Genomic DNA, 22,326 nt, shown 5'->3' with positions numbered 1-22,326 from the left:
CCACCTTTTGGGCAGTAAGATGCAAGTTGCACTTTTGTCAGTCTCGAAAGTGCAAGTTGCACTTTTGTCAGTCTCGAAACTGCGAAAATGCAAGTTGCACTTTTGTCAGTCTCAAAAGTGCGAAAGTGCAACTTGCACTTTTGTCAGTCTCAAAATTTTGAGGGCTTTTGGTGTATCCCTAACCAAGGCTCACCCTAAGGGGCCACCTTTTGGGCAGTAAGATAGTAGTCGCGGTAAACCAGTGCAAGCTTAATAAGAGCATCAGCAAGAGCATCAATTGATTTGAAGTTCTGAATGGAGAGGAAATTGCGGCGGAATGGAGCGGCAAGATGGCCATGCTTCAGGTCCCAAGACCGACGCTCGGTGGTGTAACTCCAGATGTGAACAAAGAATTTTGCTCGCAAGGCTGCCCGTAAACGTTCTGACGGCTTTCCGGCATAGCGAGATAGAAATGCGTCGAAAAGTTCCCCTGATGGACCGGAAATCAACCCAAAATGTCAGGCTCAATGACTTGAGAACAACGGAATAGATGCTTACCTGCAACAAAGTGGAATGCATAGGCACCTGCAAAGCCCTCTTTGACAATTTCGCCATTGGAAGTAGTGCACGCTGCAAGTGCATTCGAGTGAAATAGACGGATTGCCGCCCCCTCGTCCTGCGAATCCGCATTGATCACGTCCTTCCGCCTCAGACCACTTCCTGGTACATTAGCAAGTTCAACAAGCGAGTTATGCGATAGATCGTGATCCCCAAGAACAAGTAGATGGGTGCCAGTCTCTTCATTTCCTTTAGTAACCTTCTGGACATGGCTGGGGTCAGGTATGGTGACAAGCGGACCAGTACCAGCGAAAACTGGAATCTTGAACTCGATCCCATATTTTTCAAGCTTGAAGGAAATGGATGATATGGCTGAGGGCGATGAATTGAGAATGTCGTGAGAGCCAACCTCCGCAGCTGCTCCATCTGAGCCGCATGAGAGCACCTTGATGCCAGCATCTCGGCATAATGCAAGGCATTCCATGAGAGTAGAGGCGTTCTGCTCAGCCGTCTCACGGCCTTGACTTGGTAATACAAGGAGCGGAATTGGACGGCAGCCTGGTAAAGGGATCTGCACACATTCCCGCAGAAAATCAGCAGTAACACAAAGTTCGGAAAATATGGATGCTTACCTTCCCAATCAAAACACGCACTTGGGAGGCTAGCAACTTCTCATCCACAACCTCTCTGATAATGCGATCAATGTCAGTGCGTGACTTGACCTCTGCACCGGATACATCCTGCATTCCGCCAAGGATATGGGAGCCAAAAAGTGTACAGTGCTGTAGTCGGCCCTTAATCACCGTACAGTCCATGGCGAGGACAACAGGAACGTCTTGATAACCAAGCAAACTCATCTGAGAAGCAAGGCGGCCAACATTGTGTGCAGATAGGCCTGGAGAGTCCATGCGCACTGAGGACTTGGATACTTTATTGCTACAAGATGAACTGGAGCGTTAAAAGAGACAGAAAATGAGCTATTATAGAGATGAGCACGAACCGAACCTGGCGTTCGCTGGCCAGTGGTAATACTTGACCAATAAGGCCATATTGAACCGCACTTTGGGCACCATATCCACGCACGCCCACGCACAGATCCATCACCTCAGAGGAATAACGTGTCCCATGCTTTGCGTTAGGATTCTCACTGTTGGCACGCACTACCTTATCAGCAAAGGCTGCGCACACCTTCACCATCAGTAAGTGTGTTGCGAGTTTTCCCTCCTACACTCTTTATTACCATATACTACATCCCGCAGAAAGGCATACCACGCACCTGTGCTAGCTGGAAAAGATGCAAGAAGACCCCGCTATGGTCGTCGGCGTTAAGCATTTTCTTGTAAGCGCGGTTTACGAGAGGATTCTTCAACGCCTCCTCAAGCTCCTTCGACATATTCTTGAGCAGCACTGCCGAGGTGTTAGCGAGCTTTCGAGACTCTAGTTTATCTCGCTCTGCCTGCGTGCGCTGCTCATTCTCTCGCTCCAGCTGCACCAACTAGACTGATGTGAGTGATTCACTTAAATACGGCGAATTGGATCACTTACCAATCTCATCTTCCGTCTCAGACTTTGGTTTTTATCGAGTGCCTGACATGTATCGCACACTATGCGACCACATTTGGGGACAAAGCGCTGAGAGCACTGAGCTGCCCTGATGACACGCCGCTTGCCCACACCTTCAACGTACCACTTCCGGAGACTGAGGAGCTCGATGTGAAGGAGCTCATCTTCGGCTTCCGTGAACGTTGTCAGGTTAGTGCTCCTGTTTCTATCAGGCCCACACTCTTCATTAGGATCCCATTTATAGGGGAAGAGTGATCGCGCCGCTTTGGCGTGATTGGCAATGGCACCGGAGCCCCCGTACTCGCCCGCAACTACGTGCTCAGCAACAAGAGCATACTGCCCATCAGACCGCCCGGGGCAGGCGATCGTGAGATCGACCGTGAGCTGAGACTCCTGCATGTCTGATCCCTCAGCTGCCGGGGCTGCAGCACGTAAATCAGGCTTAGAACCACCTGATTCTGCGGGAGCCGGTGCAGCCCGGGGTAGAAAAAACGATCTGATCCCCAGCTTCACATACAACTTGAGGTAAGAATTGCTGTTTAATCACGTAGACTCCATTTGCTCACCTGTGCCGGCTTCTTGGTGCCACCATGCTTGATATACGCAAGGTGTTCACGAGAATTTAGGTGACGGTTGTACTTGTTCAGGTCGTACTCTCGTTTCTGGATGGGTTGTTGATCGCTCTTGGATCCCGTGTTCACGTTCTTTCCGTTCACGTTCTTTTTCGTACTCGCCGTTTTCGAGGGGTTCTGATCATGAGTGTCTAGGCCGTACTCAACTCCGCAGCAGCATTCAACAAAACCGGGCCCGAATGCCTTGATTTCCTGCCTGTCAAGCGCCTCCTGCAGGACGTTTCGGCGGGCAGCCTTATCTTTCTTTGGTTGCCGCTGACCTTGAGCCGCAAGCGATCGCTTCTCGTGAGTCCTATGGTTTCTTTAGTACTGTACTAGTCCCACACAATCCTATCGCGTCTGCAGCTGAGGACGTACTTCTCATCATCTGTCTCAAGTTCATCATCATCCCTGTCTCCATCCTCCGACTCAGATCCATGGACAACAGTCACCACCCTCAACGCCTTGCGAGGCACCACTGACTTTGCTGATGGTTTCTTTGGTACCGAAGCCTTGACCGGTTGAATCTTCTCGTGTAGATGCTTCTCAGTCCTGTTCGCATTCCTGGGCGCTCGATTGCTTCAATACATCATTATCAGTATGTTTACAGCAGTGAGAAGCAAGCTGTACTGTTACAGTACACACCAAATTCCAATCGCTGTCTCAATTCGAGGAATGAGAGCTGGTAAGCATGAGTTGAGCTTGACTCCTGCTTCAACCCGGACTAGCTTTTCCAATGTCTCATGCACCATCAAGAAGTCATCCCGCGAGGACAATTGCGACAAAAGCTTCCCCTCGCCACCATATCCAAAGACCTCATGCAGGGTGTTGTTCAATCCCTCCTCCAGATGATCCAGGGAGTGCGCCATCACGATTCCTCGAAGCGAATCCTTGAGCTCGGAGGAGATTGGCCCTGCATTGCTAACAGTGATGGCAAGTCCGGCCAGCTGTTCTAGCAGGGCCTCCCAGTCTGCGACCATCGCTTTCATGGTGGTTGAAGCGTACACAACAGCTTGCTCAATCTCTGATATTGCGAGCCCACATCGCAGACATCGGCCCGCACTGCACGTCAAGAGATGTCAAAGCAACGGCTAACATCACTTTGTGGTCGAATCGTGGCAGTGAGGCAGCTTAGATGTTCATATACACGTCGTCTAATTCCTTCAGCAAGCAAGTCAACACTCAAAGGGGTGTTCGGGCACTATGTCTACGCCAAAATCGTGACCTGACCTAGCCCTCCGGGACCCCCTCCGGGCGCTATCGGGCGCTATCGGGCGCTATCGCGGCGATGATTCACGCTGGAGCGCGCCTGCGGCGCTATCCATGCGGACATGGCTAGGCCTCTGTCAGGCCCCTCCGGGGCGCTATCGGCGGATATGGCCGATAGGGAGTTTCCGCCCTCCTGTGATAACGAAGCCCGCACTGATGGGCCGGTGGTCGCTGATGCTAGGTTCCCGGCGACAGTAGTGCGTCTGCATGAAGCGTTCGGGCACACGAGAGCGCCAGAGCACGTGATCGCACCAGGCGGGCACTCGCCGTTTCTCCGAGGTGTCGAACTCGTCTGATCCGCCTCTGTACCGGTACGTTGGTGCAAACGTGAGCGCGCCCTCGCTGAATGAGCGGAAGCGGAAGTCGCGAGTGAACCGCATTTCCTTCGCGAGCCGATCGTGAGCGAGCAGGGCTTCCCAATCGCCCGAGTGCATGGCAGCGATGACGGGCTCACGACGTTGATCGATACGATAGCACGCATCAGTATGTGAAAAGTAGCAAGAGCATAAAAGAGAACGTACGAGGCCAGTCTCGTGATCGAGCACCATAGATTCATCGACGTTTGTGATGGGACCCTCAAACACGCGAGCAGCGGAGAGGACATCCTTCTCCTCAAGCATTCTGCGACGTCGGAATTACGCTGCTGAACGTGGTACTGGCCAGCAACCGGATGGCAATTGATCATGCAAACGGACGTGTCATCGATCACGAAGCGGGATACGATGCCGCCCTACGTAAATACGTTTCAGCATTTGCGTTCGAAGACAGAAATACAACCACTCACCTTGTTACCATACCGCCCACCCATCCCTCGCTTGATCGACGCAACCGCGATATCCTTCAAACCGACCTTCTCCGTGTTCTTCGCGAAGATACAGGTAAACGACCCGACGAGACTCTCCGTGTGAATAACTGTGTACGGGCAGTCGGCGAGCATCGCGAACTGAACGGCAAGCACGAGCCGATCGTCTCAGCGCCTGTACAAACTCGTCACCTTCTTGGAGAGGCGGCCGTACTCGCCCTTCTTCTTGTAACCGGGGAGCACTGTTTTCGCCGCCACCTTGCGCGACTCGATGTCGATGACCTCCCGGAAGCCGAACGAGATGATGTCAGGGCGATCGACCGAGCTGAGAACGTCCGGGAGGATGTTTGAGGTTCATTTGGTTACCTGTAAGTGCGCCCAGTTTGGCGGCAGCAACGTTCCACGAGACGACGAGGACATTGAGAGGGCAGAAACTGCTGAACGACTTCTCCACCTCGAGAAGCTCGTGGTCTACGATGATAATGATCCGTCAGCAACGCGTTCGAACGGGAGTATACAATCGCGAGGCAAATGGCTCATCGACCCAGTCTACTCCCAACAACCCATCCCCTGCTCATCCCGACACAAACTCGCAACGCTCGGCCCCTCCACCTATTGATTGAATGTGGATCCTCTGACATCCTCAACACCCACAGGTCCTTGTGCATAGCCCATGCGTTCGCTACGACTAAGGGCTTCTGCGACATAGCATACGCCATGATCATCCCCTCCCTCCCTCTGACCCATAGCCTATCCGCCACTCCCTCAAGACATTGCCAACACGGGAGTAGGTATGTGGTGGGGGGCGACGACGGGCGTGTCTTGTGTACAGACGACGGTCGGTTGGTGTTTGCATCGCGGCTTGAAGGTCTCCGGAGTTGACTACGAGGTTTCCGGGTAACGCTGTAGCGGGAGAGGAGTTCATTGATTGTTATATTGGTGCTGCTGGGCAAAGCAGAATAAGACGCACCTCCCCCTGAAGTCAGACCCAACGTCCCAATCGCTTTAATTCGATGCTTGCACCCTTGCATGTTGATCTGCTGAGAAAGCTCAACCTTAGACATCCAGCTTGTATGGATATCTGAACGTACAAGGGTCGTAACTGGCAGATACTTGCCTTGGTCGCATTCAGCTAGCTGACAGCATTGACCGTCTTGTCAATAGATGGAATGGAGGCGGAATCGTTTGCAGTGTAGTGAAGGCGGTGTCGGAGATATGCAGGCGCATCGCAGCATGGACCATTGGAATAGTGTCAATGGGAGAGACAAACCAACGTCAAGGACGAAGCGCGTCTCCCGACGCTGGCCCGCATTCACCCCTTTTCGTCTCGACGTCCACGAAACGCGTCGGTGAAGTTGGCACCTGGCCTTGACATTCGCCCTTCATATCGCTGCTAGCACCAGCATTTGCTCAATCACTATTCTCGCGCGGCTGAATGTGAAGGCTTCTGAGGGTAAACGTCAAGAGGACATAGCAGACGCTGTACTGTAACCGTGAGTCACGCTGTAAAGTGCACTCCTCCAATCTCAACTACTCGCTGACACCATTGGTTGATCGTCGGCTGACTTCACAAGACGAACGTGCGCGAGCTTAAGCGCGGAACATCTGCGTCAAGAGCATAAGTCCTTCCACCCCATGATAGAAGGGATGTTGAACCTAGTGTCCTCATCTCTTGAGCAACGCTTATCACCGATACGATATGGTCAACTTCAGCTGGAGAGGATCATGCCTTCCCCCAGCAATATTGGTTTTATTTGCCCAAGCTGGTATTCCCCGAGTACTGGCAGATGCTCTAAACACATCTACAACCATCGGCATATACAACACATCGCACACCCCATCTAACCTCCCTTGGGACACCTACAACTACTGCAATGGCCCGCACGTTAACGCGGCGTACTACGTGCTCCCAGAATCACACACCCCTGGAGTAAAGGGCAGCACGCTCGTGTACGTGAACAGCATGATGCGCCATCACAAGGTACACTTTCCTTCACCCCTATCCCGTCCTCGTACAAAGTCGCGTTGACATCCATAACGCATTGACATGAACACTCAGCGCACACCGGATAACCTCTACCCATCCGAGCGCGCGCTGAACCCTCCGAGCGGGTGGAACTGCACTGATTTTATCCAGATGGAGTACGCGGGCGGCGCGGCGCAGGTGTATCACGAAACCGTTATCCCTTCCTGGCACCCGTTCGCGTCTCAAATTTGGGCGGGAAGCTGCGACGAGGGGCATTTGACAGTGGAAGGGCTAGCGGATGCTATACAGCACGGCAAGGTACGTACTCCCGAACCATGAATATGTCGTGATCGCCGACGAACGTGTTCAAGGACTTTTGGTCCGTGTACCACGACACACTCGGGTTTCTCGACAACGTGTCCGAAGACGAGTTATACGTGCACGCGACATACGAGCTACTCACACAGCAGGTTGCAAGCGGCGTTCTGTACGGCATGAACCCCACGACTGTCGACCGCCGGGTGCCAATATACGCGCAGCCTGAACTTGTAAGCCTACTCTTAATTTCTCAAGTGTTCTGTCGTTGACTGGTCGACTCTGACGTTTGCTCTCTACGCTGAATCACAAACCCTGTATCCTGGCAAAGATCGACGCGTTCGTACCCGCCTACGCATGCCCCGCCGCAGACGCCATCCGCACCGCCTACCAGTCTGTGCCTGCGTGGTCGGACCACCTCGTCCAGCATCAAGCATTACAAGACCACCTCGCAGAGATGCTCGGCGTGCAGGGTATAAGCGCGTGGCTCAGCTGGTGTGCGTTCTCACTTTTCATTCTCTTTCTTCACTCGTCTTGGTATCGTTAAGATTGGTAAGCTGATGAGTAAAATACGATGCAGATGACCATTTCTTCGACACGTTCACCTCGCGGACGTGCAATGACCACCCGCTGCCGTGCAACGCCTCGGGTGCGTGTGTCACCTGGGAAGAGGCCGAGACGGTGTTTGGGATTGGGGACTGGGAGTACAAGTACGTCCATCTCCAGTGCTCTTCAGTATGTCCGGATCGGTATCTCATGTACGTGTTTTCTGAAGCTACATCTGGAACGCGGCGCAAAACGCGAGCACGTACAACTCGCTTACTTTCAGTCCGTACTCCCTCTCCCTTTTGCCCACGTAACGCCTCGATGCTCATCCATAATTCAGGCGTTGCATTTGAAGAACTCTCAATGAACTTCAAGCGCTTCCGCGCCGGAAACGAAACGCACAAGATGCGCTTCTACGTCGCACACGACGGCTCGATGATCCGCCTCATGTCAGGCCTGGGATTTGGAAAAGTCGCACCACTCCGATGGCCCGAGCTGGGGTCGGAGATTGTGATGGAGGTACGCATTACGTCTGTGGCTTGATTTCTGAGATGCTGACGCATCTTCCTCGCCCGACTTAGGTATGGCGCGATGCGAGCGCTGATCAACATGTCCGCGTGATGTTTCAAGGAACACCTTTCCCAAGTCTGGAGTGGGTGCCTCTGAACGATTTCATTAGCCTGCTGGATGCGAGCGTCGTCCAGAATGTGTTCGAGACATGCAACACTAGTAGTTCCTCGAGTTAGAAAGCTGTATATGGTGTTATAGAGTAATTTCAATATACAGTTTACGGCACACCCAGACCAGATGGTGAAGTTGTAGCATAGCAAATGGCTCGAATGTGTATGAATGACGATAAATACACGAGTCAGTAAATATAGCGAGAGTCCGGGTATGAATGAACAAAAGATAACAAGAGTCAAATGAGTAATAAGACCAGACGTTGACTCAGACCATGTTCGAGTTCTCTGGCTTTCCCAACAAATGCGCCGTGCTGGCTTGGCGCGCATGGCCGTTGTCGCTTCCACCGTTGTAGTACGGGTCGTACGGCTGGGCGGTGTAGTTGGACTTGAGCTCGGCTGCTTGTCTTAATAGCCGTCGACGTCAGCACCTCCGAAGATATCGGAAACGAAGACACCGTACCTCGCTTTGCGCCGCTGGTACACGACGGCCTCCGTCTCTTGCGCAGTCTTCTGGCGGAGGTGACGCATCACCGCGATCGTGACCACGACAGTAATGCCGAGGACGGCGTACGTGACGATGTTGGCGAGCTTGCTACTCTCTGTACGAAGTAAAATTCCGTTGAGTTGTCATGATGATAATCAGTCCGGAAGCGAAAATGCGACGTACGACCATCAGCTGACAATTTGAGATCGTATCCGATGAAGACCGACGCGAGCTGCTTCGGCAGGGAGAGAACCGCCGCGAGGAGGAACTGCCAGAGTTTTACTTGGCATGTTGCGTAAACGGCAGTAGTAACTGTAAACCAGCCAATCGACCCGTCAGCTGCTGTAAGGATTCGTTGAGATTGAATAAACACGTACAGTGGGGAGGAACAGCGCTAAAACGTGAAGCGAGGATGACGCGGAAGCCACCCTTCCTGATAACATTGCAGAACGCGGCAAAGGAGATGCTCTTCCGTTGGGCCCTCTCGCCGTACGAGTGAAGGGCGTACTTAAATATGCTGTGAAGATTAGAGGCTAAGAAATCTTGTTTCCCGGAGATGAGACCGTATCAACTCACAGGAACATCAACGTCTCGCCAACGATCGTGCCCGCGCACACGATACCAAACCCAATACCAGGACCCCAGACCATACCACAGAAAATGGCAACGAACTCGTGGCCGAACAGCTACGAACGCGCGATCAGGTCGTACAATACATGCGCATGAAAGACGTCAAAACTCACAGGAGGGAAAGACATAACAACGAGGATGCCAATCGGAATGGCCCATCCTCCCGGCGTTCTGTAGGGATCGCCTCGGTCAGTTGATCTGCATATATGCGCATACAATGAACAGAACTCACGCCAATAGCCACGTGGCGGCAGGCGCGAGGGCCTCGAGGATCTGCTTTTTGAACACCTCCGTGACGATTACGATTACAAGAATAAACGCGATGACGAACGCCGGGACTGCGAGCCACAGCAAACGTGGAAGAGTCATCAGCGTCAAGTTGCCGACGTAACAGAAAATAAAGAGACGACGCTGCTTACCTAGGTCCCGCCAGCTCTCCGGATGCCGAATCGACTGCAAGTCGATGCCCATGCTCGACCGGAGCGCCTTCTGCTCTTCCTTGTTGGGAGGCGGCGTGCCGCCACGGTTGATCGCCATCCCATCGGCGAGCGTGGTGCGCGACGCCGACCAGTCGTTGTCCATGTTCGGAACACCGAGCTCGCCTGGAGGCACGGACGCGTACTCGTACGCTGGCGCCGTTATCGAGCCTGCCTGGATCACAGGCGGATGTGGGTTGTATGCGGTGTTTGACATAGGTATCGCTGGGTATGGTGTTGGCGTGCCGCGTGCGGGGCGAGAGGGGTAAGGGGCCCGAAAGTTGGCGCTGTCATTCATGTTCATGAACGTACGAACGAGGTCCAAGTCAAATCAAGTGGCGAAAAGGCGTCGAAACAGATAAAAGCGAGTAGCGTGAAGAGAAATCAAATCTTTGAGCGAGTGCTTGAGGCCATGAGCCCCAAACCGCACGAGATTATATGTCTTCTGGACTGGGTGTGGTGCGCGCACCGCTTGCGAAGGTACACGACCCGAGGTCCACCACCGAGCCCCACCATCGATGGTAATGCCCGCAAAAGCGCCCTGGAAACGTCAAACCTTGTCAACGAGTAGGCTACGAACTGTGCATCCAGAGAGACATATAAGACGAGGCAGTGCAGGTGAGCGTATCCACCCATGACACTCGTCTCGCATTTTCTCCACTGCTGTGCGTCATGTCATGTCTGGGCCGCGTTTTGTTTTCGGGACATTGCGTCGGAGCGATAACGTACACTGAAAAGAGAGCCGACAAGTGGCGGTGTACAGCTGATGGGGGTGGCAGTGACGAAGCTTCCTACAATAGAAGGTCGCTCTCACGGTCTAATCGCCTCATTTCAACCTCGATCCTACCATTCCCACGACCAGATGCAAAGCCCAAGGCGCAAGAAAATAAAGGCAGAAAAGAATATATGTAAAGACAAACAACACCGGGTGGTACTTGGTATATATGGCTATAAGAAGTTGTATCGAAAACCGACTGAAACAGGGTAGAATAAGACAGCGACAAGAACACAATCAGAAAATGGACAGAGGAACACAGACAGAACAGACGGCGGATGAGCTAAATAATACATAATGAAGTAGACGAAGATATGCCATTTAACGACGCGAGAGGCGATGCGATCTTTAGCTAGGATGCAGAGCAGCAAGGGCGGAGAAACGGACGGACGAGCAGACAGACATAGACAGCGGACAGCGGTTAGCAAGGTATGTAAGTTAGTCGTGTCCCGCATCGAGCGTGGCAACATCGCAAGGAAAAAGATAGCGATAAGGAAGAAGAGACACGAAACCGAATAGGTCTGGATGAAGCAGAGCAAAGCAGCATATTGCAAGTGATGCGTACGTTAGCGGGGACGTGAACACGTTGACAGTTGGCAGCAAAGGTGAGGCCGCATAAAATAACCGCGAGCAGCAACGGGATGAGACGATCAAGACAAGACAGGACGGAATGAGGCAAGATACCAGATCCAGCGGCACAGAAACGCCGCGGGCAAGCAAAATGAACCGGAGCCGAGGCGACCGACCAGCGCAGATGTTTGTCAGACGCACGTACGCTCACATGTCCTTCCCAGTGATATGGTTGATCCTCAACACGTTCTTCTTCCCGGGGCCCTCGCCACCGCTCACGCTCATATGCGCATCCGAGTCATACCGGCTGTACATCCCCACCGAGCTGCTGATTCCACCACCAGGCATAGGCGCAACATTGGGCGACGACGGCGACGACCCAGGCCCCGCAGGGTGCCGCAGCGGCGCGAGCTGAATGATCTCCTGGCTGTGGCCGTGCCCACCGTGCCCGCCATGTCCGCCGTGACCGTGCCCGTGGTGAGCATCAGAAGGGGGCCCGCGCCACGCGACAGACCCAGGAGGTGGCCAGTCGCTGTGCGTGTGCCCCGAGGCAGCAGGCCCAGCAGCACTTGCAGACGAGGCCCCATATGAGTTCACTGCATATCCACCTGCCGAGGCGGGCCCAGCAGCCCCGTACGCGCCCGCGGCCGACCCGCTGCTGCCGTGCGCGCTGGAGGCGTACGATTGATACGGGCCACCATGCGCAGGGGCGTATCTCGGTGCCGTCGGAGAGGGACCCGGCGGCGAGGCTGGCCTCGCAGAGTGTGGAGGATGGGAAGACGCTGCGGATGAATAATAATCCCTCCCCGCGGCCGCGGTCGTATTGGTGCCGCCGGCACCATACGGTTGCTGGGAATAGTCATAATGAGCAGCAGCCTGCGAAGCCGGTTGTTGTGTCTGGGAGGCCGGTGGGTACGCTTGGGGATGCGGGTGCGTAGAAGATGGAGGAGGCCCCCATGACTGTGTCTGGGCCGTCTGCTGAGAAGCCGGCGGGGCGTAGTATGAGGTAGTTGTTGCCGCCTGGGATTGTGGGGTATGCTGGTGTTGGGTGGGCGTCGCAGATCGGTGAGAAGGGTGTGCCGAAGTGGGCTGGTCATAGTACCCGACGGTGGAGGCTCCGCTGCTGTACGGCGGTTGGTTCGAGGGGTATTCATACCTTGATGGCGCCTGAGAGTAGGTCGAAGGAGGCGCATACGAATGAGGGCTCCCATACTGGGACTGAGCCTGTCCCCGCGGCTGCGCGGAATACTGAGGGACGTGCTGATGAATTGCCTGAGGTTCCGAGTGCTGAGTTTGGGAATATTGCTGAGGGGGTGACGAATTGTGTTGCTCGGTATAACTTGATTGGGTATGCTGCGCCGGCGGAGCCGCGTAGCTGCCGCGACCGTAGGAACCAGCCTGGATAGGCGGAAGGGAATCATAAGTGCTAAACGAGGATGTGCGCTGAGACTCGTAGGGGGGGCGTTGGGCAGGTGTCTGCTGCTCGTACGAAGATATGGAAACACGTTGACCCTGATCGTAGTGGGGACGGGTATTGTCAAATGACGAACGGCTGTCATGGGGGCCTGCCCTCGACCCTTCATAGGCAGCACCTGAAGGCGGGGGGATACTAGTGGAGGTAGGGGGCTCCGCATGAGCTGTTGGGGGCGGGTGCATGCTCTGTGGAGACACGAGAGAGGAGTGGCCGGGCGGTGGGAGCGTAGATGGTGCCATCGATGGTAGTGATCTCGCCCCATTGTCGAAAGACGATGGCGGAGCACTTCGAGAACTTTCGTAAGAGACTCCCGGTGGAGGAGGAATATGGCCTGCTCCGGGCACGGCGCCCAGAGCGCCAGGAACAGAAGGTGGAGGAAGCTCGATGCCGCCGGGTGCGCTGGCAACATTTAGCATAGGGTCAAGTGACGTCGTAGGCCAAGCCGGGAGACCGGCGAGGGAAACCGCGCTGGTTGGTGTTGGTGTCGTGTCCCCACCATGGCTGAACTCGCGATTGCGTGCCCGCTTTTTGGAACCGGGGTTCCCGTGCTGACTGCTGTCTCGACTGTTGCCATCGTCGTGGTCGATGGGTGCAGTGAGTGCGGCGAGGGGCCTCTTGCGGACGCGGATGTCCTTGCGAATGCGGATCTTGATGCCTTGGTCTGCTAGGGAGCATGATAGTGGGGTAGATTCTAGATAGAGCGGGGACGCAGGCAGGAAAGGATAAGAGTTTGCCCAATAGAAGCATGAACGTTATCAGTTTTAGGTTAGCGCCAAGCGATGATGTTCAGGTACGGCAGACTTGCCTTCCATGCCAGGAAACTTTTTCGCTGTGTATACATAGAACGGCGCCGAGTAGATTGATTTGCAATGCCGAACGCTATTCCTGCGGGTGAGGAAAGGGAGAGCGCATGAGCTTGGGTGATGACCAACGGCACAATGGCGAATGGAAAAGGAGGCTGTTACGAATAGGCAAACTCACCCCACAACCTCGAAAAGGCTTAATTTGAGGCGGTAACTTCCCTCTGTGCGGACGCTGAGGTCCGGGAAGACGAAGAAGCCAGCGTCTTCATTGTGGTTTTCGGTATCCTTGAGGTGATAGAGGGAAGAGACGACAGAACCGGTGGTGCAACGTGTTTTTCCATCCTTATCGGGCGTAGGCGCTCTGTAAGTGGCGGGGAACGGGCGAGTGGAGATAGAGAACGGACCTTGAGCCAATGTAGCTCTGCGTCGTCATCGGGCTTTGCTAGACTTGCGAACATGAAGTAGTATGGATTCTGAAGGAAGGAGTGGGCATAGTTGGGGTCAGAGTCGTCTAGATCTGGGTTCGCTGCTGGTGGCTGTCGAGTCTGGGGGTCTATGACACGGAGCTGGACGATCGGAGGGGGGTCGATTGGACGTCTGTCGGCTGGATGGCGTATCGAAAGAGAGGAGTGAGCAGGGGGATGAGGGATGAGCGTGGTGCGTGGAGGGAGGGGGGACACGTACAACCTACGCCGCACATGCGTGCCTGCTTGGGCTCCTGGCGTACGGTGAGCTCGTAGTCTCTGATGCGAGGAAACATGAGTAGGTTGACGAGGATTGGGGACGAGTTAGAAACGGGAGAAGGGAGGGAATATGAGATATTAAGATGTGGGCAGCGGGGCCCGTGAGCTCGGGTCGATCTGGTCGCATGATGGGGGACATGGGAGGAAGCGTCACCACTTACAGGCGAGTTCTTTGGGCATAGGCTCTGTCACGTTCATAGGTGTAGTTTTGGTGGTGCGTCTGTGAGTAGACATTGCTGTTCTCCATCTGACGTCTGTTCGTCGACGAGGAGTACGTGAAGGGGGGTGTATGGATGGCTGCAATTTACAGCAGCGGCAAGTTATTGTCTGCTGGGAAATTTAAATTTGACGATCTCTGCTGACCCAGAACTCTGGTCCCACGCACGTCACCTGCCCAATCCGGTGTGTTCCGCTCTCTTGGTGCCCATCCCCATCTCCTGCATCTCACTCTCTCCTTCAACACCACAGGCCACACCTCCCAGGCACGCCTGCGAATGACTGATCGAGGCAGAGGGAACCAGTATAATCCGTCCATAGACTCAGAGTTTTGCCACTTCAACTGTATCTTCAGCTGCATGTAATATATCCTTTTATACTTCCCGCCCACTCTCCCTCCCGCTCACTTCCGCCCAGTCGTCTCGTAACCTCGCGTAATGAACACTGATACCCCAGATCGACTCTAATAAGGCGCATCTGGCGTCAATCTTCTCGACATCACCACGCCTAACTTTGACTGTCTTCTCAGTGAGAGAGCGATGCACCTCTCAGTCAACCCCCTGCAAAGACCGCTCGCACCATCTTCCACGGTTCCGTCCGTGCCCGTGCCATCACTACAGGCCTGTGTTCCCATCCGCCATTCTACACGTTCAGATCCCACGCAACATCATACCAAGGCGCCCGGACTAAACATCATAACGTCACACCTTCTCGCTCCTCGCCTCGTCGTACCATGCGAGCGGTCTCAACCCTTGACACTCAGCTGTCAATTATTTGCATCCAAGATTCAGCTCAGCGCACCTCATTTTACAACCCGCGTCCTTCAGCCCCGACGCTCGATCGCAACCCGCATTACCGTCTGTCCATCCACTCGCATACCCTTCTAGCCGCATCTGCTCCCGGACCCACTCTGATCTGTCAGAAACACGCGCTCGACTGTCCCCGACGTCGTCTCGCGCCCTTTAGTCCAAGTATCTCGGAAAGTTTGCTCCTTGCGACTGACAAGGTTCAGTCTAAACGCTCTTGAGCACAAAGCCGAGATCTGGACCGACACTTGAGGCAGCGCCGCCAATACAATACTGTCCTACTCCGGTAAGGACCTTCGCTAATTGGGCGCACCTCCTTGGCTACCGTACCTCTGGTCTACGATTCTTTCGCGTGCTCATCAGTGACGACCGCCACCTCGCCCGACGCCACCCGAACCGTCTCAGATCCATCGTCCACCCAGGACCCACCATGGTCCGCGCAGCGCCCAGACGGCAACCTGGTTGATAAACGCCCGCCGCCGGGCAACAATGTCAGATTTGACCATCAACTTTTCATTCTACGATCGTCCCGCTAATTTACCTTGTTCATTATCAAGCCACTACGTAAGGCTATCACACTTAGGTTTTCGAGTGGATCCACCCTAGCACTGCATCCTCGACCAAGCCAGATCGCCCAGCCCATATGCTAAGTCACCATCTATGCCCACGTCCACTAAGACTCGTGCGGCGCCGCCAGGGCCAATGCCATGAGTCATTGCACTCGCTCGGATTTGCTTCCACTCCGTCGGTCACGTCTTTCCTTGACTCTCCGCAGCACCTGAAGCAGTGTTGTCGCCAACGGTATGCTGTAATGCGCAATATTACGATGGTGGTTAATCGCTGATCCGATTTTATAGGAAACTCAAAGCCGTTCGCGTGGACGAGTGCCTGGGGCTCGATCGATCGACGGTTCGTACATACTGAAGGCGGGGTTACCTACGGTTTGGAAATGAAAGCTTACCGAGAATCGTAAAAGGCCTGATTAAACGCAAGAGCCGTACTTAAGGCCTATTACTTAGACGACGTCCGGAGCGGTGTTGCGGTTTTCTGATTCTTATCCGCTCCTTGGGTGTCTTCGGGTGCCGGCACGGATACTGTAACGTACAGCTTGCTTTGCAGACCCTTGGCAGCACACTTCTCGCCCTATGGCACGACGCCTATATCTTGTGTCGTAAGGCAAACCACTTCTTCGGATGGATCTGTGGCGTCGCCGGTCAATATCCTTGTGGCTTCGCGCTCCTCTGTCCCTGCTCGCTCTTACCTACCAGTCCTCTACTCTAGACCGCATTCTGCTGGCAGCACTCTCCAAACCGATCACCGCCTGAACCCACTGCTCTCCGCCACCTTGTGCTCCCCCCTCTCACTTCTGAGACGAAACAGCCCGTTCGGGGTTGAGCTGGGCTGCAGCTAACGGCGATTGCCAACGTCCTTTAGCTCAAGCTTTGCCTTGAGCTATCTTGAGCCCTCCCGAAGAGTTTTTTAACCTTTGTCTTTCTCGCACGGAATTCACTTCATTACCCGCACACTGGTCACTATGCGACTGACCGTCGGCCAGAAGCCCCCTCGCGTCCTGAACGCTTCTCCTTCTTGAGCATGCTACGCTGGCGGGGTACCCAGGCATCGCATGCCCGTGATCATCTTGTTGCAGCTGTGTCGAACCATGATGATCCTCTCGCTTGTGATTGTTCTCACTGGCACGCATATTTTGAGTGCCCACTCCTCGAAACAGACGTTTGTTCTCACTCGCTGCGGGACCGCACGCAGGCTATTCTTACTATCTGATAACACTGCGAGAGCGCGCGTCTTGATCTATCGCTCGGGCTCGGCCACTAGATTCCCGAGCGCCTCTGTTGGTTAGATACTGCTCTATCATGCTGACTACGGTGAGGGTGTATATCTTTTGTATTCGCTGATGTCATCTTTGGATGACTTCCTTGACACCCATGTGCTGATGCATGCTAGACGAAGTCCCTCTACATGATAGATCACCAAAGACTCCTCTTTCACGCTTAGCACATTGCAGCACCAAAAAGGCACGATTCGGGCACGATGCTTCGTCCGCAGCTTGGGAAATGCATCCTGTCCTCGACCTCTAATTCGCTCGTGTCGCTAAAAAGGCGACAAGACACCGAGATATCTTCTGCCATAGGGAATAGTACATACACACGCGAGCCGTCATTGCCACAAAGCGGTCTCAGCCTTGGCCATCTGGGAACGTTATCCTACCTCAACTCTAAGTGTAACATTGTCTTCTATCGGCGTTCCCGCCGTTTCCCTCATCACCGACATTGAAGCTTCATTTCACCGCCGGAGTTAGCGTCTTCTCCAGCCGGAACCTACGCACCGGTTCTGCATCCGCGAACCCTGCGCCTCTCGCCATAGAAGCAGAAAACAACGTTAATCATTTCTATGAATCCGACGGAATTGCACATGGCACGGTCCCCCAAGCAACAAGCGTCGGTCGTCCCGGCCGTACCGTTCCTCTCCGGTCTTTCATCATGAATGTTTTCCGATACCCCGTATCTTGCAAGCAGTCCGTTGCGTCTAGTCATGATATCGCCATAATGATTGGGCTGGGAAACCAATTCCACCCGGCGCGAATAGAGACGCTGCCGTCGGCCTCGCTATTTAATCACATATAGCTTTCATCGTCCTTTAGGTTCAGCCCCAATGCCCTCTCAAGCCAAGCAACGCATACCGTCGGCATCCCTAGCCCTCTTCTGTGTGCACACAGCCGAACCCTCGACCGAGCTACTCATTGGGCACCGAACCGGAGGCTCCACACCTCACTGGGCGTTCCCGTGTAACGGAACCTTTTTTTTTTGTTTCGTTTTCGGGCATTCATCATGCCTGGCGACCGTGTCCGTGTCTTCCTTGAGCAAAGTGCGACTCGCCGCAGCCGAACAGCCCGGGCTTACTTCCAGCTGTAAACGTTGCCCTTCTTTCCCCGGCGGCGGGCGGACTTCGCTCGGAGAACACCCACTGCCCAACGTCCAAAGAAGGCACATTTATGGCTATCGCGTGCGCATGGTATTCTCAGGATCAGCAACGCGGGGGAAGATTGGGGCGTTAAACATCGCGTTTTCTGACACGAACAACGGAGGAGGCCATTAGAGTTCCTGTTTTGCCATTTTGCTGGGGGCTCGTCTGCACGTGGTCGGTCGATGTGTGTGAGTCCGATGGGCCGTCGTCGCGAGGAAGTAGGATGGCACTTGGCTGGTGGATATGTTCTCGGATACATCGGGTGATGTACAAAGCAGATGCAAATGAGTTAGTCTCTCTATTCGAGCCGCTCGGTCTTATCGACTAATGAATGGCCAATAGCGAATCTTGCTCATACTTGACGTTATCTACGAAGAACGGAGTGATTTTCATGGAACGTTTGTCCCCATAATACTTGAGCTGTCTCTTTTCAATGCTCATCGTTGTATCCGAGGAGCGTTAACAGTACTTCTCCTGAAAAAAGGGTCAGACAGACGATAGCACACCGTAGGTACCGTTGTCCCGGCAACATTAGGCACTATGGAGATAGTTGATGGACAGGTTCTGTCGAGGACGTCGACGGGCCGACGCCTATTGGTCCGTTGTCGCGTGGCTTCAGGTACCTCCAGGTACCCATCCTCGGGAAACAGCGAAAGATGTCCATTCAAAAGACAGCTCCAAACTGACCGCTGCATCGCATGCAAATTGTTCTTGACAGTGGTGCAGGAGGCGCAGCCCTGGATATCCGCGTCTCTATCCACGCAACTGTGGAGTTGATAATCACAGGATGACCTCTCGTTTATGGTTGCTGTATGATGTGGCGTCGCACGATTATGTGCATGGTCTGATCATCGCTGAGAAAAGTGGATACCCGTCAGCCGACCTATCGCAGAGATGAAATCAGAAAACGTCAATGATGATGAGTTCTCCACTATCTCAAATGATAACGACAAATGCCATTTGCATTTCATGGTAGCTTAAGATTCACAACACTACTAATCTTCACATTAGGATTCTAAAGATGAGCACGGTACTATGACACAAAGTGTATTGCACAAGCGTTGAAAGTGGACAATCCAAAGGCTAATCAAATCCACCTAGTGTTCTCGAGCTGTGAAGGTTGGGAAGGGAACAAGGGTATTGATTGACACGTAATATATTCTTAGCATGTGGTCGCCGACGCGCGTGTTAGTAGTCCCCGGACGTATCCGTTATCCGGAATCGGCTCAGCCACCGGCCTGCACATCTCTAGGAAGACCTCGAAGGTGGAGGTTTGATCCATGTACGCATCAAAAGTGATACCATGAGCACTCGGACACACTTGGTCTGTTGGACACCCAGCTTCCGCAAGTCACTAACTAACGAAACGATCAAACATACGTTCGGGGGGTGATCAGGGCCAGACGGCAACAAGGTTAAGACAGGGGAGGAAACCGCGCAGTTCTATAGGTCTAGCCTGAGGCGGGCGCAGGCCGGAATTTCTGTAGGGTCTTCCTATTCCCACTTGCTGAGGCTGCGCTTTATATGACCCATCCGTTGTCTCCCGCAGGCTCCATTGCCCTCTCGCATGGCCCTCTTCAACCCACGTATACTCGACGCCAGCATCCGCGATGTCAGCGCCTGCCTGACCGACCGCCAAAAAGCGGCAGTCCTCCTGTGCGCACTCCAGCATCTCCCCTCCGATAGCGACAGGTACGTCTATTCTATCTTTCGGATAAAAAGATCTGTGGGTCTAATGCACGTGTCGCCTTGGCTCGCGACTGGTCAGGTATCGCACGACGGTTGAGAACGCTATCCAATCCATACTCTTGACGCCCGGTCTTCCACTGGAGAACATCTCTGCGGCGCATATACTCCGTGCAAAGGCACGGATTGCGGCGGGCTTCCGCACCTCTGCGCAGCAAGGTGAGTCCAGACGGTGTCCAGATGCTGCAATTTGTATTTTGTTGTAGGGTTTGGCTCACGTATGCTTCCTTTCCCGTCGGGCCGGCCCTCGATGGGTTTATTATTCATCATCAGACTTGCTCACTGTCATGGCTTATCAGCCCGAGAACGGAGAGGTGCAGGATATCATCGACGCCGAGCATATGCGTCCCGACATGGTGAGTCACCCCATCCCATCCCGTCCCGCCCCGCCTGGCATTCCACCAACGTTGTTGACACAAACGATAGCTCCTGAGGGAGCCAGACCGACCACCTCGATTTTCAGTCGAAATATGGCTGGAAATTGCGCGATTCCTGCCTCGACGAGACCTCAAGACGCTTCTCCGTGTCCCCAATGTCCTGTCGCGGATTGCCAGTCAGCTGCTGTTCTCAGAAATAGACCTCCACTTCGCTCTGCAGGCTGTCACTGAACATCCCGATGGCTCTTCAACGGTCAACGACGTGGAGAACCCCGTGGAAGAGCTCGAAGCGTGGCACTTCAGACGCAGTGCCGACATCCTCGCCCGTATCCTGGTGGATTGCAAGTTCTCCAACCAAGTCAAGAGCTTGAGAGTGTACTTCCCCGCTGAGCAGACGGAACCTATTGCGTTCCAGAAGCGTGAGTACTCGTTGTTTCATTCACGGGACAAGCGTACTAACGTGTTATCTCGTAGGGATGCTAATAAACGCCCTGCCAAAGCTACACAATCTCCGCAAGATGCATTGTGCTGGGGGGAGGGAGATGCTTCAGAAGGTGACGAATGCTCTGTACTCTTACCACCCACGTCTGCAGAGCATATCGCTCAAGTGAGTCGTGACATATCTTATTCAGTAGTAATCTGACGTACCTCTGCAGCATCACGGACAGAAACGGTGGAATCGACATGCCGCCTTTCAAGCACCTAGTCCACTTCTCAGTACTGACCGAGAACGGCAACGTACACGGCACTGAGGACTTCCTACAGCAAAGCCAAGAGACGCTCCGTGCCCTCGCGTTCGGCAACGACACCTGGTGCTTCCCCGCCACCGCTGTCTCCGTACGGCATCTTTCTGTCCTTGACATCAACGCATACTTCCCCTCTGGAAGTACCGTCTTCTCCGAGATCCTACATGAGGGTCGTCAGCTCGAGACCCTGTCGCTATGCGGTACTATGGACCTGCATTGCACGCCTTCAGCGGCATTCAGGAAGTATAGCAATGCGCTGCCGTTCCTGCGTCACTTCTCGTTCAAGATCCATGGTCTGCAGCAGGGCCCGACGGCCGACAGGGACCTTGCGCCCGCCATCTGCAACTTCCTCCGTGACCGTGCCGACTTGCGCACGTTCCATCTAAAGATGCCGCGATCGGAGGTTCTGCAGCGCAGCGTCGGGTTCGATGCATCTGCCTGGGGCGTGCTTCCCTCCTTGACCGGCCTGAAGAGCTTGTGGATCACGTATCCCAAGGAGCTCGCACCTTCCCTGGCTGGGTGGCTGGTCCCGCGGAGCGTGGCTGCGCTGACTCTCGACTTCCTCCGACCGGATGATGAGGACATGATCCCCTTCTTGACCGTAAGCCTGTTTATCTCGGCAGCAACGCTAAGAAGCAAACTAACCGTTCTCAATAGCAAATGCGTCTAGGCGCCCCTCCCAAACTGACTTACATCGGCATGACCAACTTCTCCAAGCGCAACGGTGCGCTAGACATCGTGGAGCATGGCTTCACCACCGCCCGAGTGGTCCGCATCGGAGGGTCTTACTGGACCGTCGTGCAGGATTCAGACGGAAGTTTCTCTCTCGAGGAGTGGCCGGAGCGGCGCATCGAGTTCCGAGCGGTGGAGTGGCTGCAGTCGCTCGACTGCGCAGACGCGGTGTGGCCATCCCAGGCTTCAAAAGGCTTCTGGGGATGAATGCCAACGTCTAATTTCTTTCATCGCTTCCTTTGAATTTGGAGATCTCGTGGTTATATGGACATTGCAATCGCGCTTAAGCTCGCCCGGAAAACCTAGTCATGATGCATGATGACCTGCATGGCCAACGTCTCAGTGTATTTTTAATGCATCATATAGTATCTCACTTACCTTCAATTCCAAACCCGCTCACGAGTAACCAACGCCGCAAAGACGAGTGCGAAGCGATGAGTCCCTGTCGAGGTGAAACCAAAACATAAGTCAAAC

The 22,326-nt window shown here is 54.1% G+C and overlaps 6 protein-coding genes across 6 annotated transcripts; 2 read left to right on the top strand and 4 right to left on the bottom strand.

The window, feature by feature from the left end:
* Window positions 1–194: 194 nt before the first annotated feature.
* Window positions 195–3,700, bottom strand: CONPUDRAFT_158119 (uncharacterized protein; the record flags this gene model as incomplete). Its single annotated transcript, XM_007775095.1, has 8 exons — window positions 195–469; window positions 538–1,108; window positions 1,170–1,277; window positions 1,814–2,032; window positions 2,083–2,607; window positions 2,667–3,024; window positions 3,090–3,290; window positions 3,357–3,700. The coding sequence occupies 8 exons, from the start codon at window positions 3,698–3,700 to the stop codon at window positions 195–197; spliced, it is 2,601 nt and encodes an 866-aa protein (XP_007773285.1).
* Window positions 3,701–3,840: 140 nt separating this feature from the next.
* CONPUDRAFT_168684 (DNase I-like protein) lies at window positions 3,841–5,501 on the bottom strand (the record flags this gene model as incomplete). The annotated part of the gene is made up of 6 exons (XM_007775094.1): window positions 3,841–4,429; window positions 4,502–4,601; window positions 4,676–4,710; window positions 4,765–4,923; window positions 4,975–5,107; window positions 5,437–5,501. 6 exons carry the CDS (start codon window positions 5,499–5,501, stop codon window positions 4,076–4,078), a joined length of 846 nt encoding a protein of 281 aa, XP_007773284.1. The 3' UTR covers window positions 3,841–4,075.
* Window positions 5,502–6,477: 976 nt separating this feature from the next.
* Window positions 6,478–8,403, top strand: CONPUDRAFT_110732 (phosphoglycerate mutase-like protein). The gene is made up of 8 exons (XM_007775093.1): window positions 6,478–6,763; window positions 6,842–7,066; window positions 7,120–7,296; window positions 7,395–7,560; window positions 7,644–7,773; window positions 7,839–7,891; window positions 7,950–8,128; window positions 8,191–8,403. Exons 1-8 carry the CDS (start codon window positions 6,482–6,484, stop codon window positions 8,353–8,355), a joined length of 1,377 nt encoding a protein of 458 aa, XP_007773283.1. The 5' UTR covers window positions 6,478–6,481; the 3' UTR covers window positions 8,356–8,403.
* A 42-nt stretch (window positions 8,404–8,445) lies between these two features.
* Window positions 8,446–10,152, bottom strand: CONPUDRAFT_110730 (uncharacterized protein). Its single transcript, XM_007775092.1, has 8 exons — window positions 9,826–10,152; window positions 9,639–9,744; window positions 9,520–9,577; window positions 9,353–9,462; window positions 9,154–9,293; window positions 8,960–9,088; window positions 8,753–8,891; window positions 8,446–8,696 (listed from the first exon to the last, which is right to left on the bottom strand). The coding sequence occupies exons 1-8, from the start codon at window positions 10,097–10,099 to the stop codon at window positions 8,558–8,560; spliced, it is 1,095 nt and encodes a 364-aa protein (XP_007773282.1). The 5' UTR covers window positions 10,100–10,152; the 3' UTR covers window positions 8,446–8,557.
* Window positions 10,153–12,283: 2,131 nt separating this feature from the next.
* On the bottom strand, window positions 12,284–14,508 carry CONPUDRAFT_168681 (uncharacterized protein; the record flags this gene model as incomplete). The annotated part of the gene is made up of 6 exons (XM_007775091.1): window positions 14,409–14,508; window positions 14,189–14,247; window positions 13,909–14,108; window positions 13,683–13,846; window positions 13,507–13,586; window positions 12,284–13,392 (listed from the first exon to the last, which is right to left on the bottom strand). Coding segments are annotated over exons 1-6 (1,698 nt in total), but the record flags the coding sequence as incomplete, so codon positions are not given.
* Window positions 14,509–19,816: 5,308 nt separating this feature from the next.
* Window positions 19,817–22,268, top strand: CONPUDRAFT_130421 (uncharacterized protein; the record flags this gene model as incomplete). Its single annotated transcript, XM_007775090.1, has 7 exons — window positions 19,817–19,943; window positions 20,020–20,156; window positions 20,271–20,353; window positions 20,424–20,793; window positions 20,849–20,981; window positions 21,031–21,721; window positions 21,778–22,268. Coding segments are annotated over 7 exons (1,823 nt in total), but the record flags the coding sequence as incomplete, so codon positions are not given.
* Window positions 22,269–22,326: the final 58 nt, after the last annotated feature.

This window comes from Coniophora puteana, assembly GCF_000271625.1.
Source record: "Coniophora puteana RWD-64-598 SS2 unplaced genomic scaffold CONPUscaffold_13, whole genome shotgun sequence".
Lineage (NCBI taxonomy): Eukaryota > Fungi > Basidiomycota > Agaricomycetes > Boletales > Coniophoraceae > Coniophora > Coniophora puteana.
Note: the sequence above shows the minus strand (reverse complement) of the source record. Positions and strands in the feature narration are given on the sequence as shown.

What these genes read in the sequence shown, in the direction of transcription:
- CONPUDRAFT_110732 (XM_007775093.1), top strand. Translation starts at nt 6,482, where the DNA reads ATGGTCAACTTCAGCTGGAGAGGATCATGCCTTCCCCCAGCAATATTG. An exon ending in TATACGCGCAGCCTGAACTT is followed by an intron (nt 7,297 to 7,394) that starts GTAAGCCTACTC and finishes ATCCTGGCAAAG; the next exon opens with ATCGACGCGTTCGTACCCGC. An exon ending in GGTCGGAGATTGTGATGGAG is followed by an intron (nt 8,129 to 8,190) that starts GTACGCATTACG and finishes CGCCCGACTTAG; the next exon opens with GTATGGCGCGATGCGAGCGC.
- CONPUDRAFT_110730 (XM_007775092.1), bottom strand. Translation starts at nt 10,099, where the DNA reads ATGTCAAACACCGCATACAACCCACATCCGCCTGTGATCCAGGCAGGC. An exon ending in GGCGAGACGTTGATGTTCCT is followed by an intron (nt 9,294 to 9,352) that starts GTGAGTTGATAC and finishes TAATCTTCACAG; the next exon opens with CATATTTAAGTACGCCCTTC. An exon ending in CAAATTGTCAGCTGATGGTC is followed by an intron (nt 8,892 to 8,959) that starts GTACGTCGCATT and finishes TACTTCGTACAG; the next exon opens with AGAGTAGCAAGCTCGCCAAC.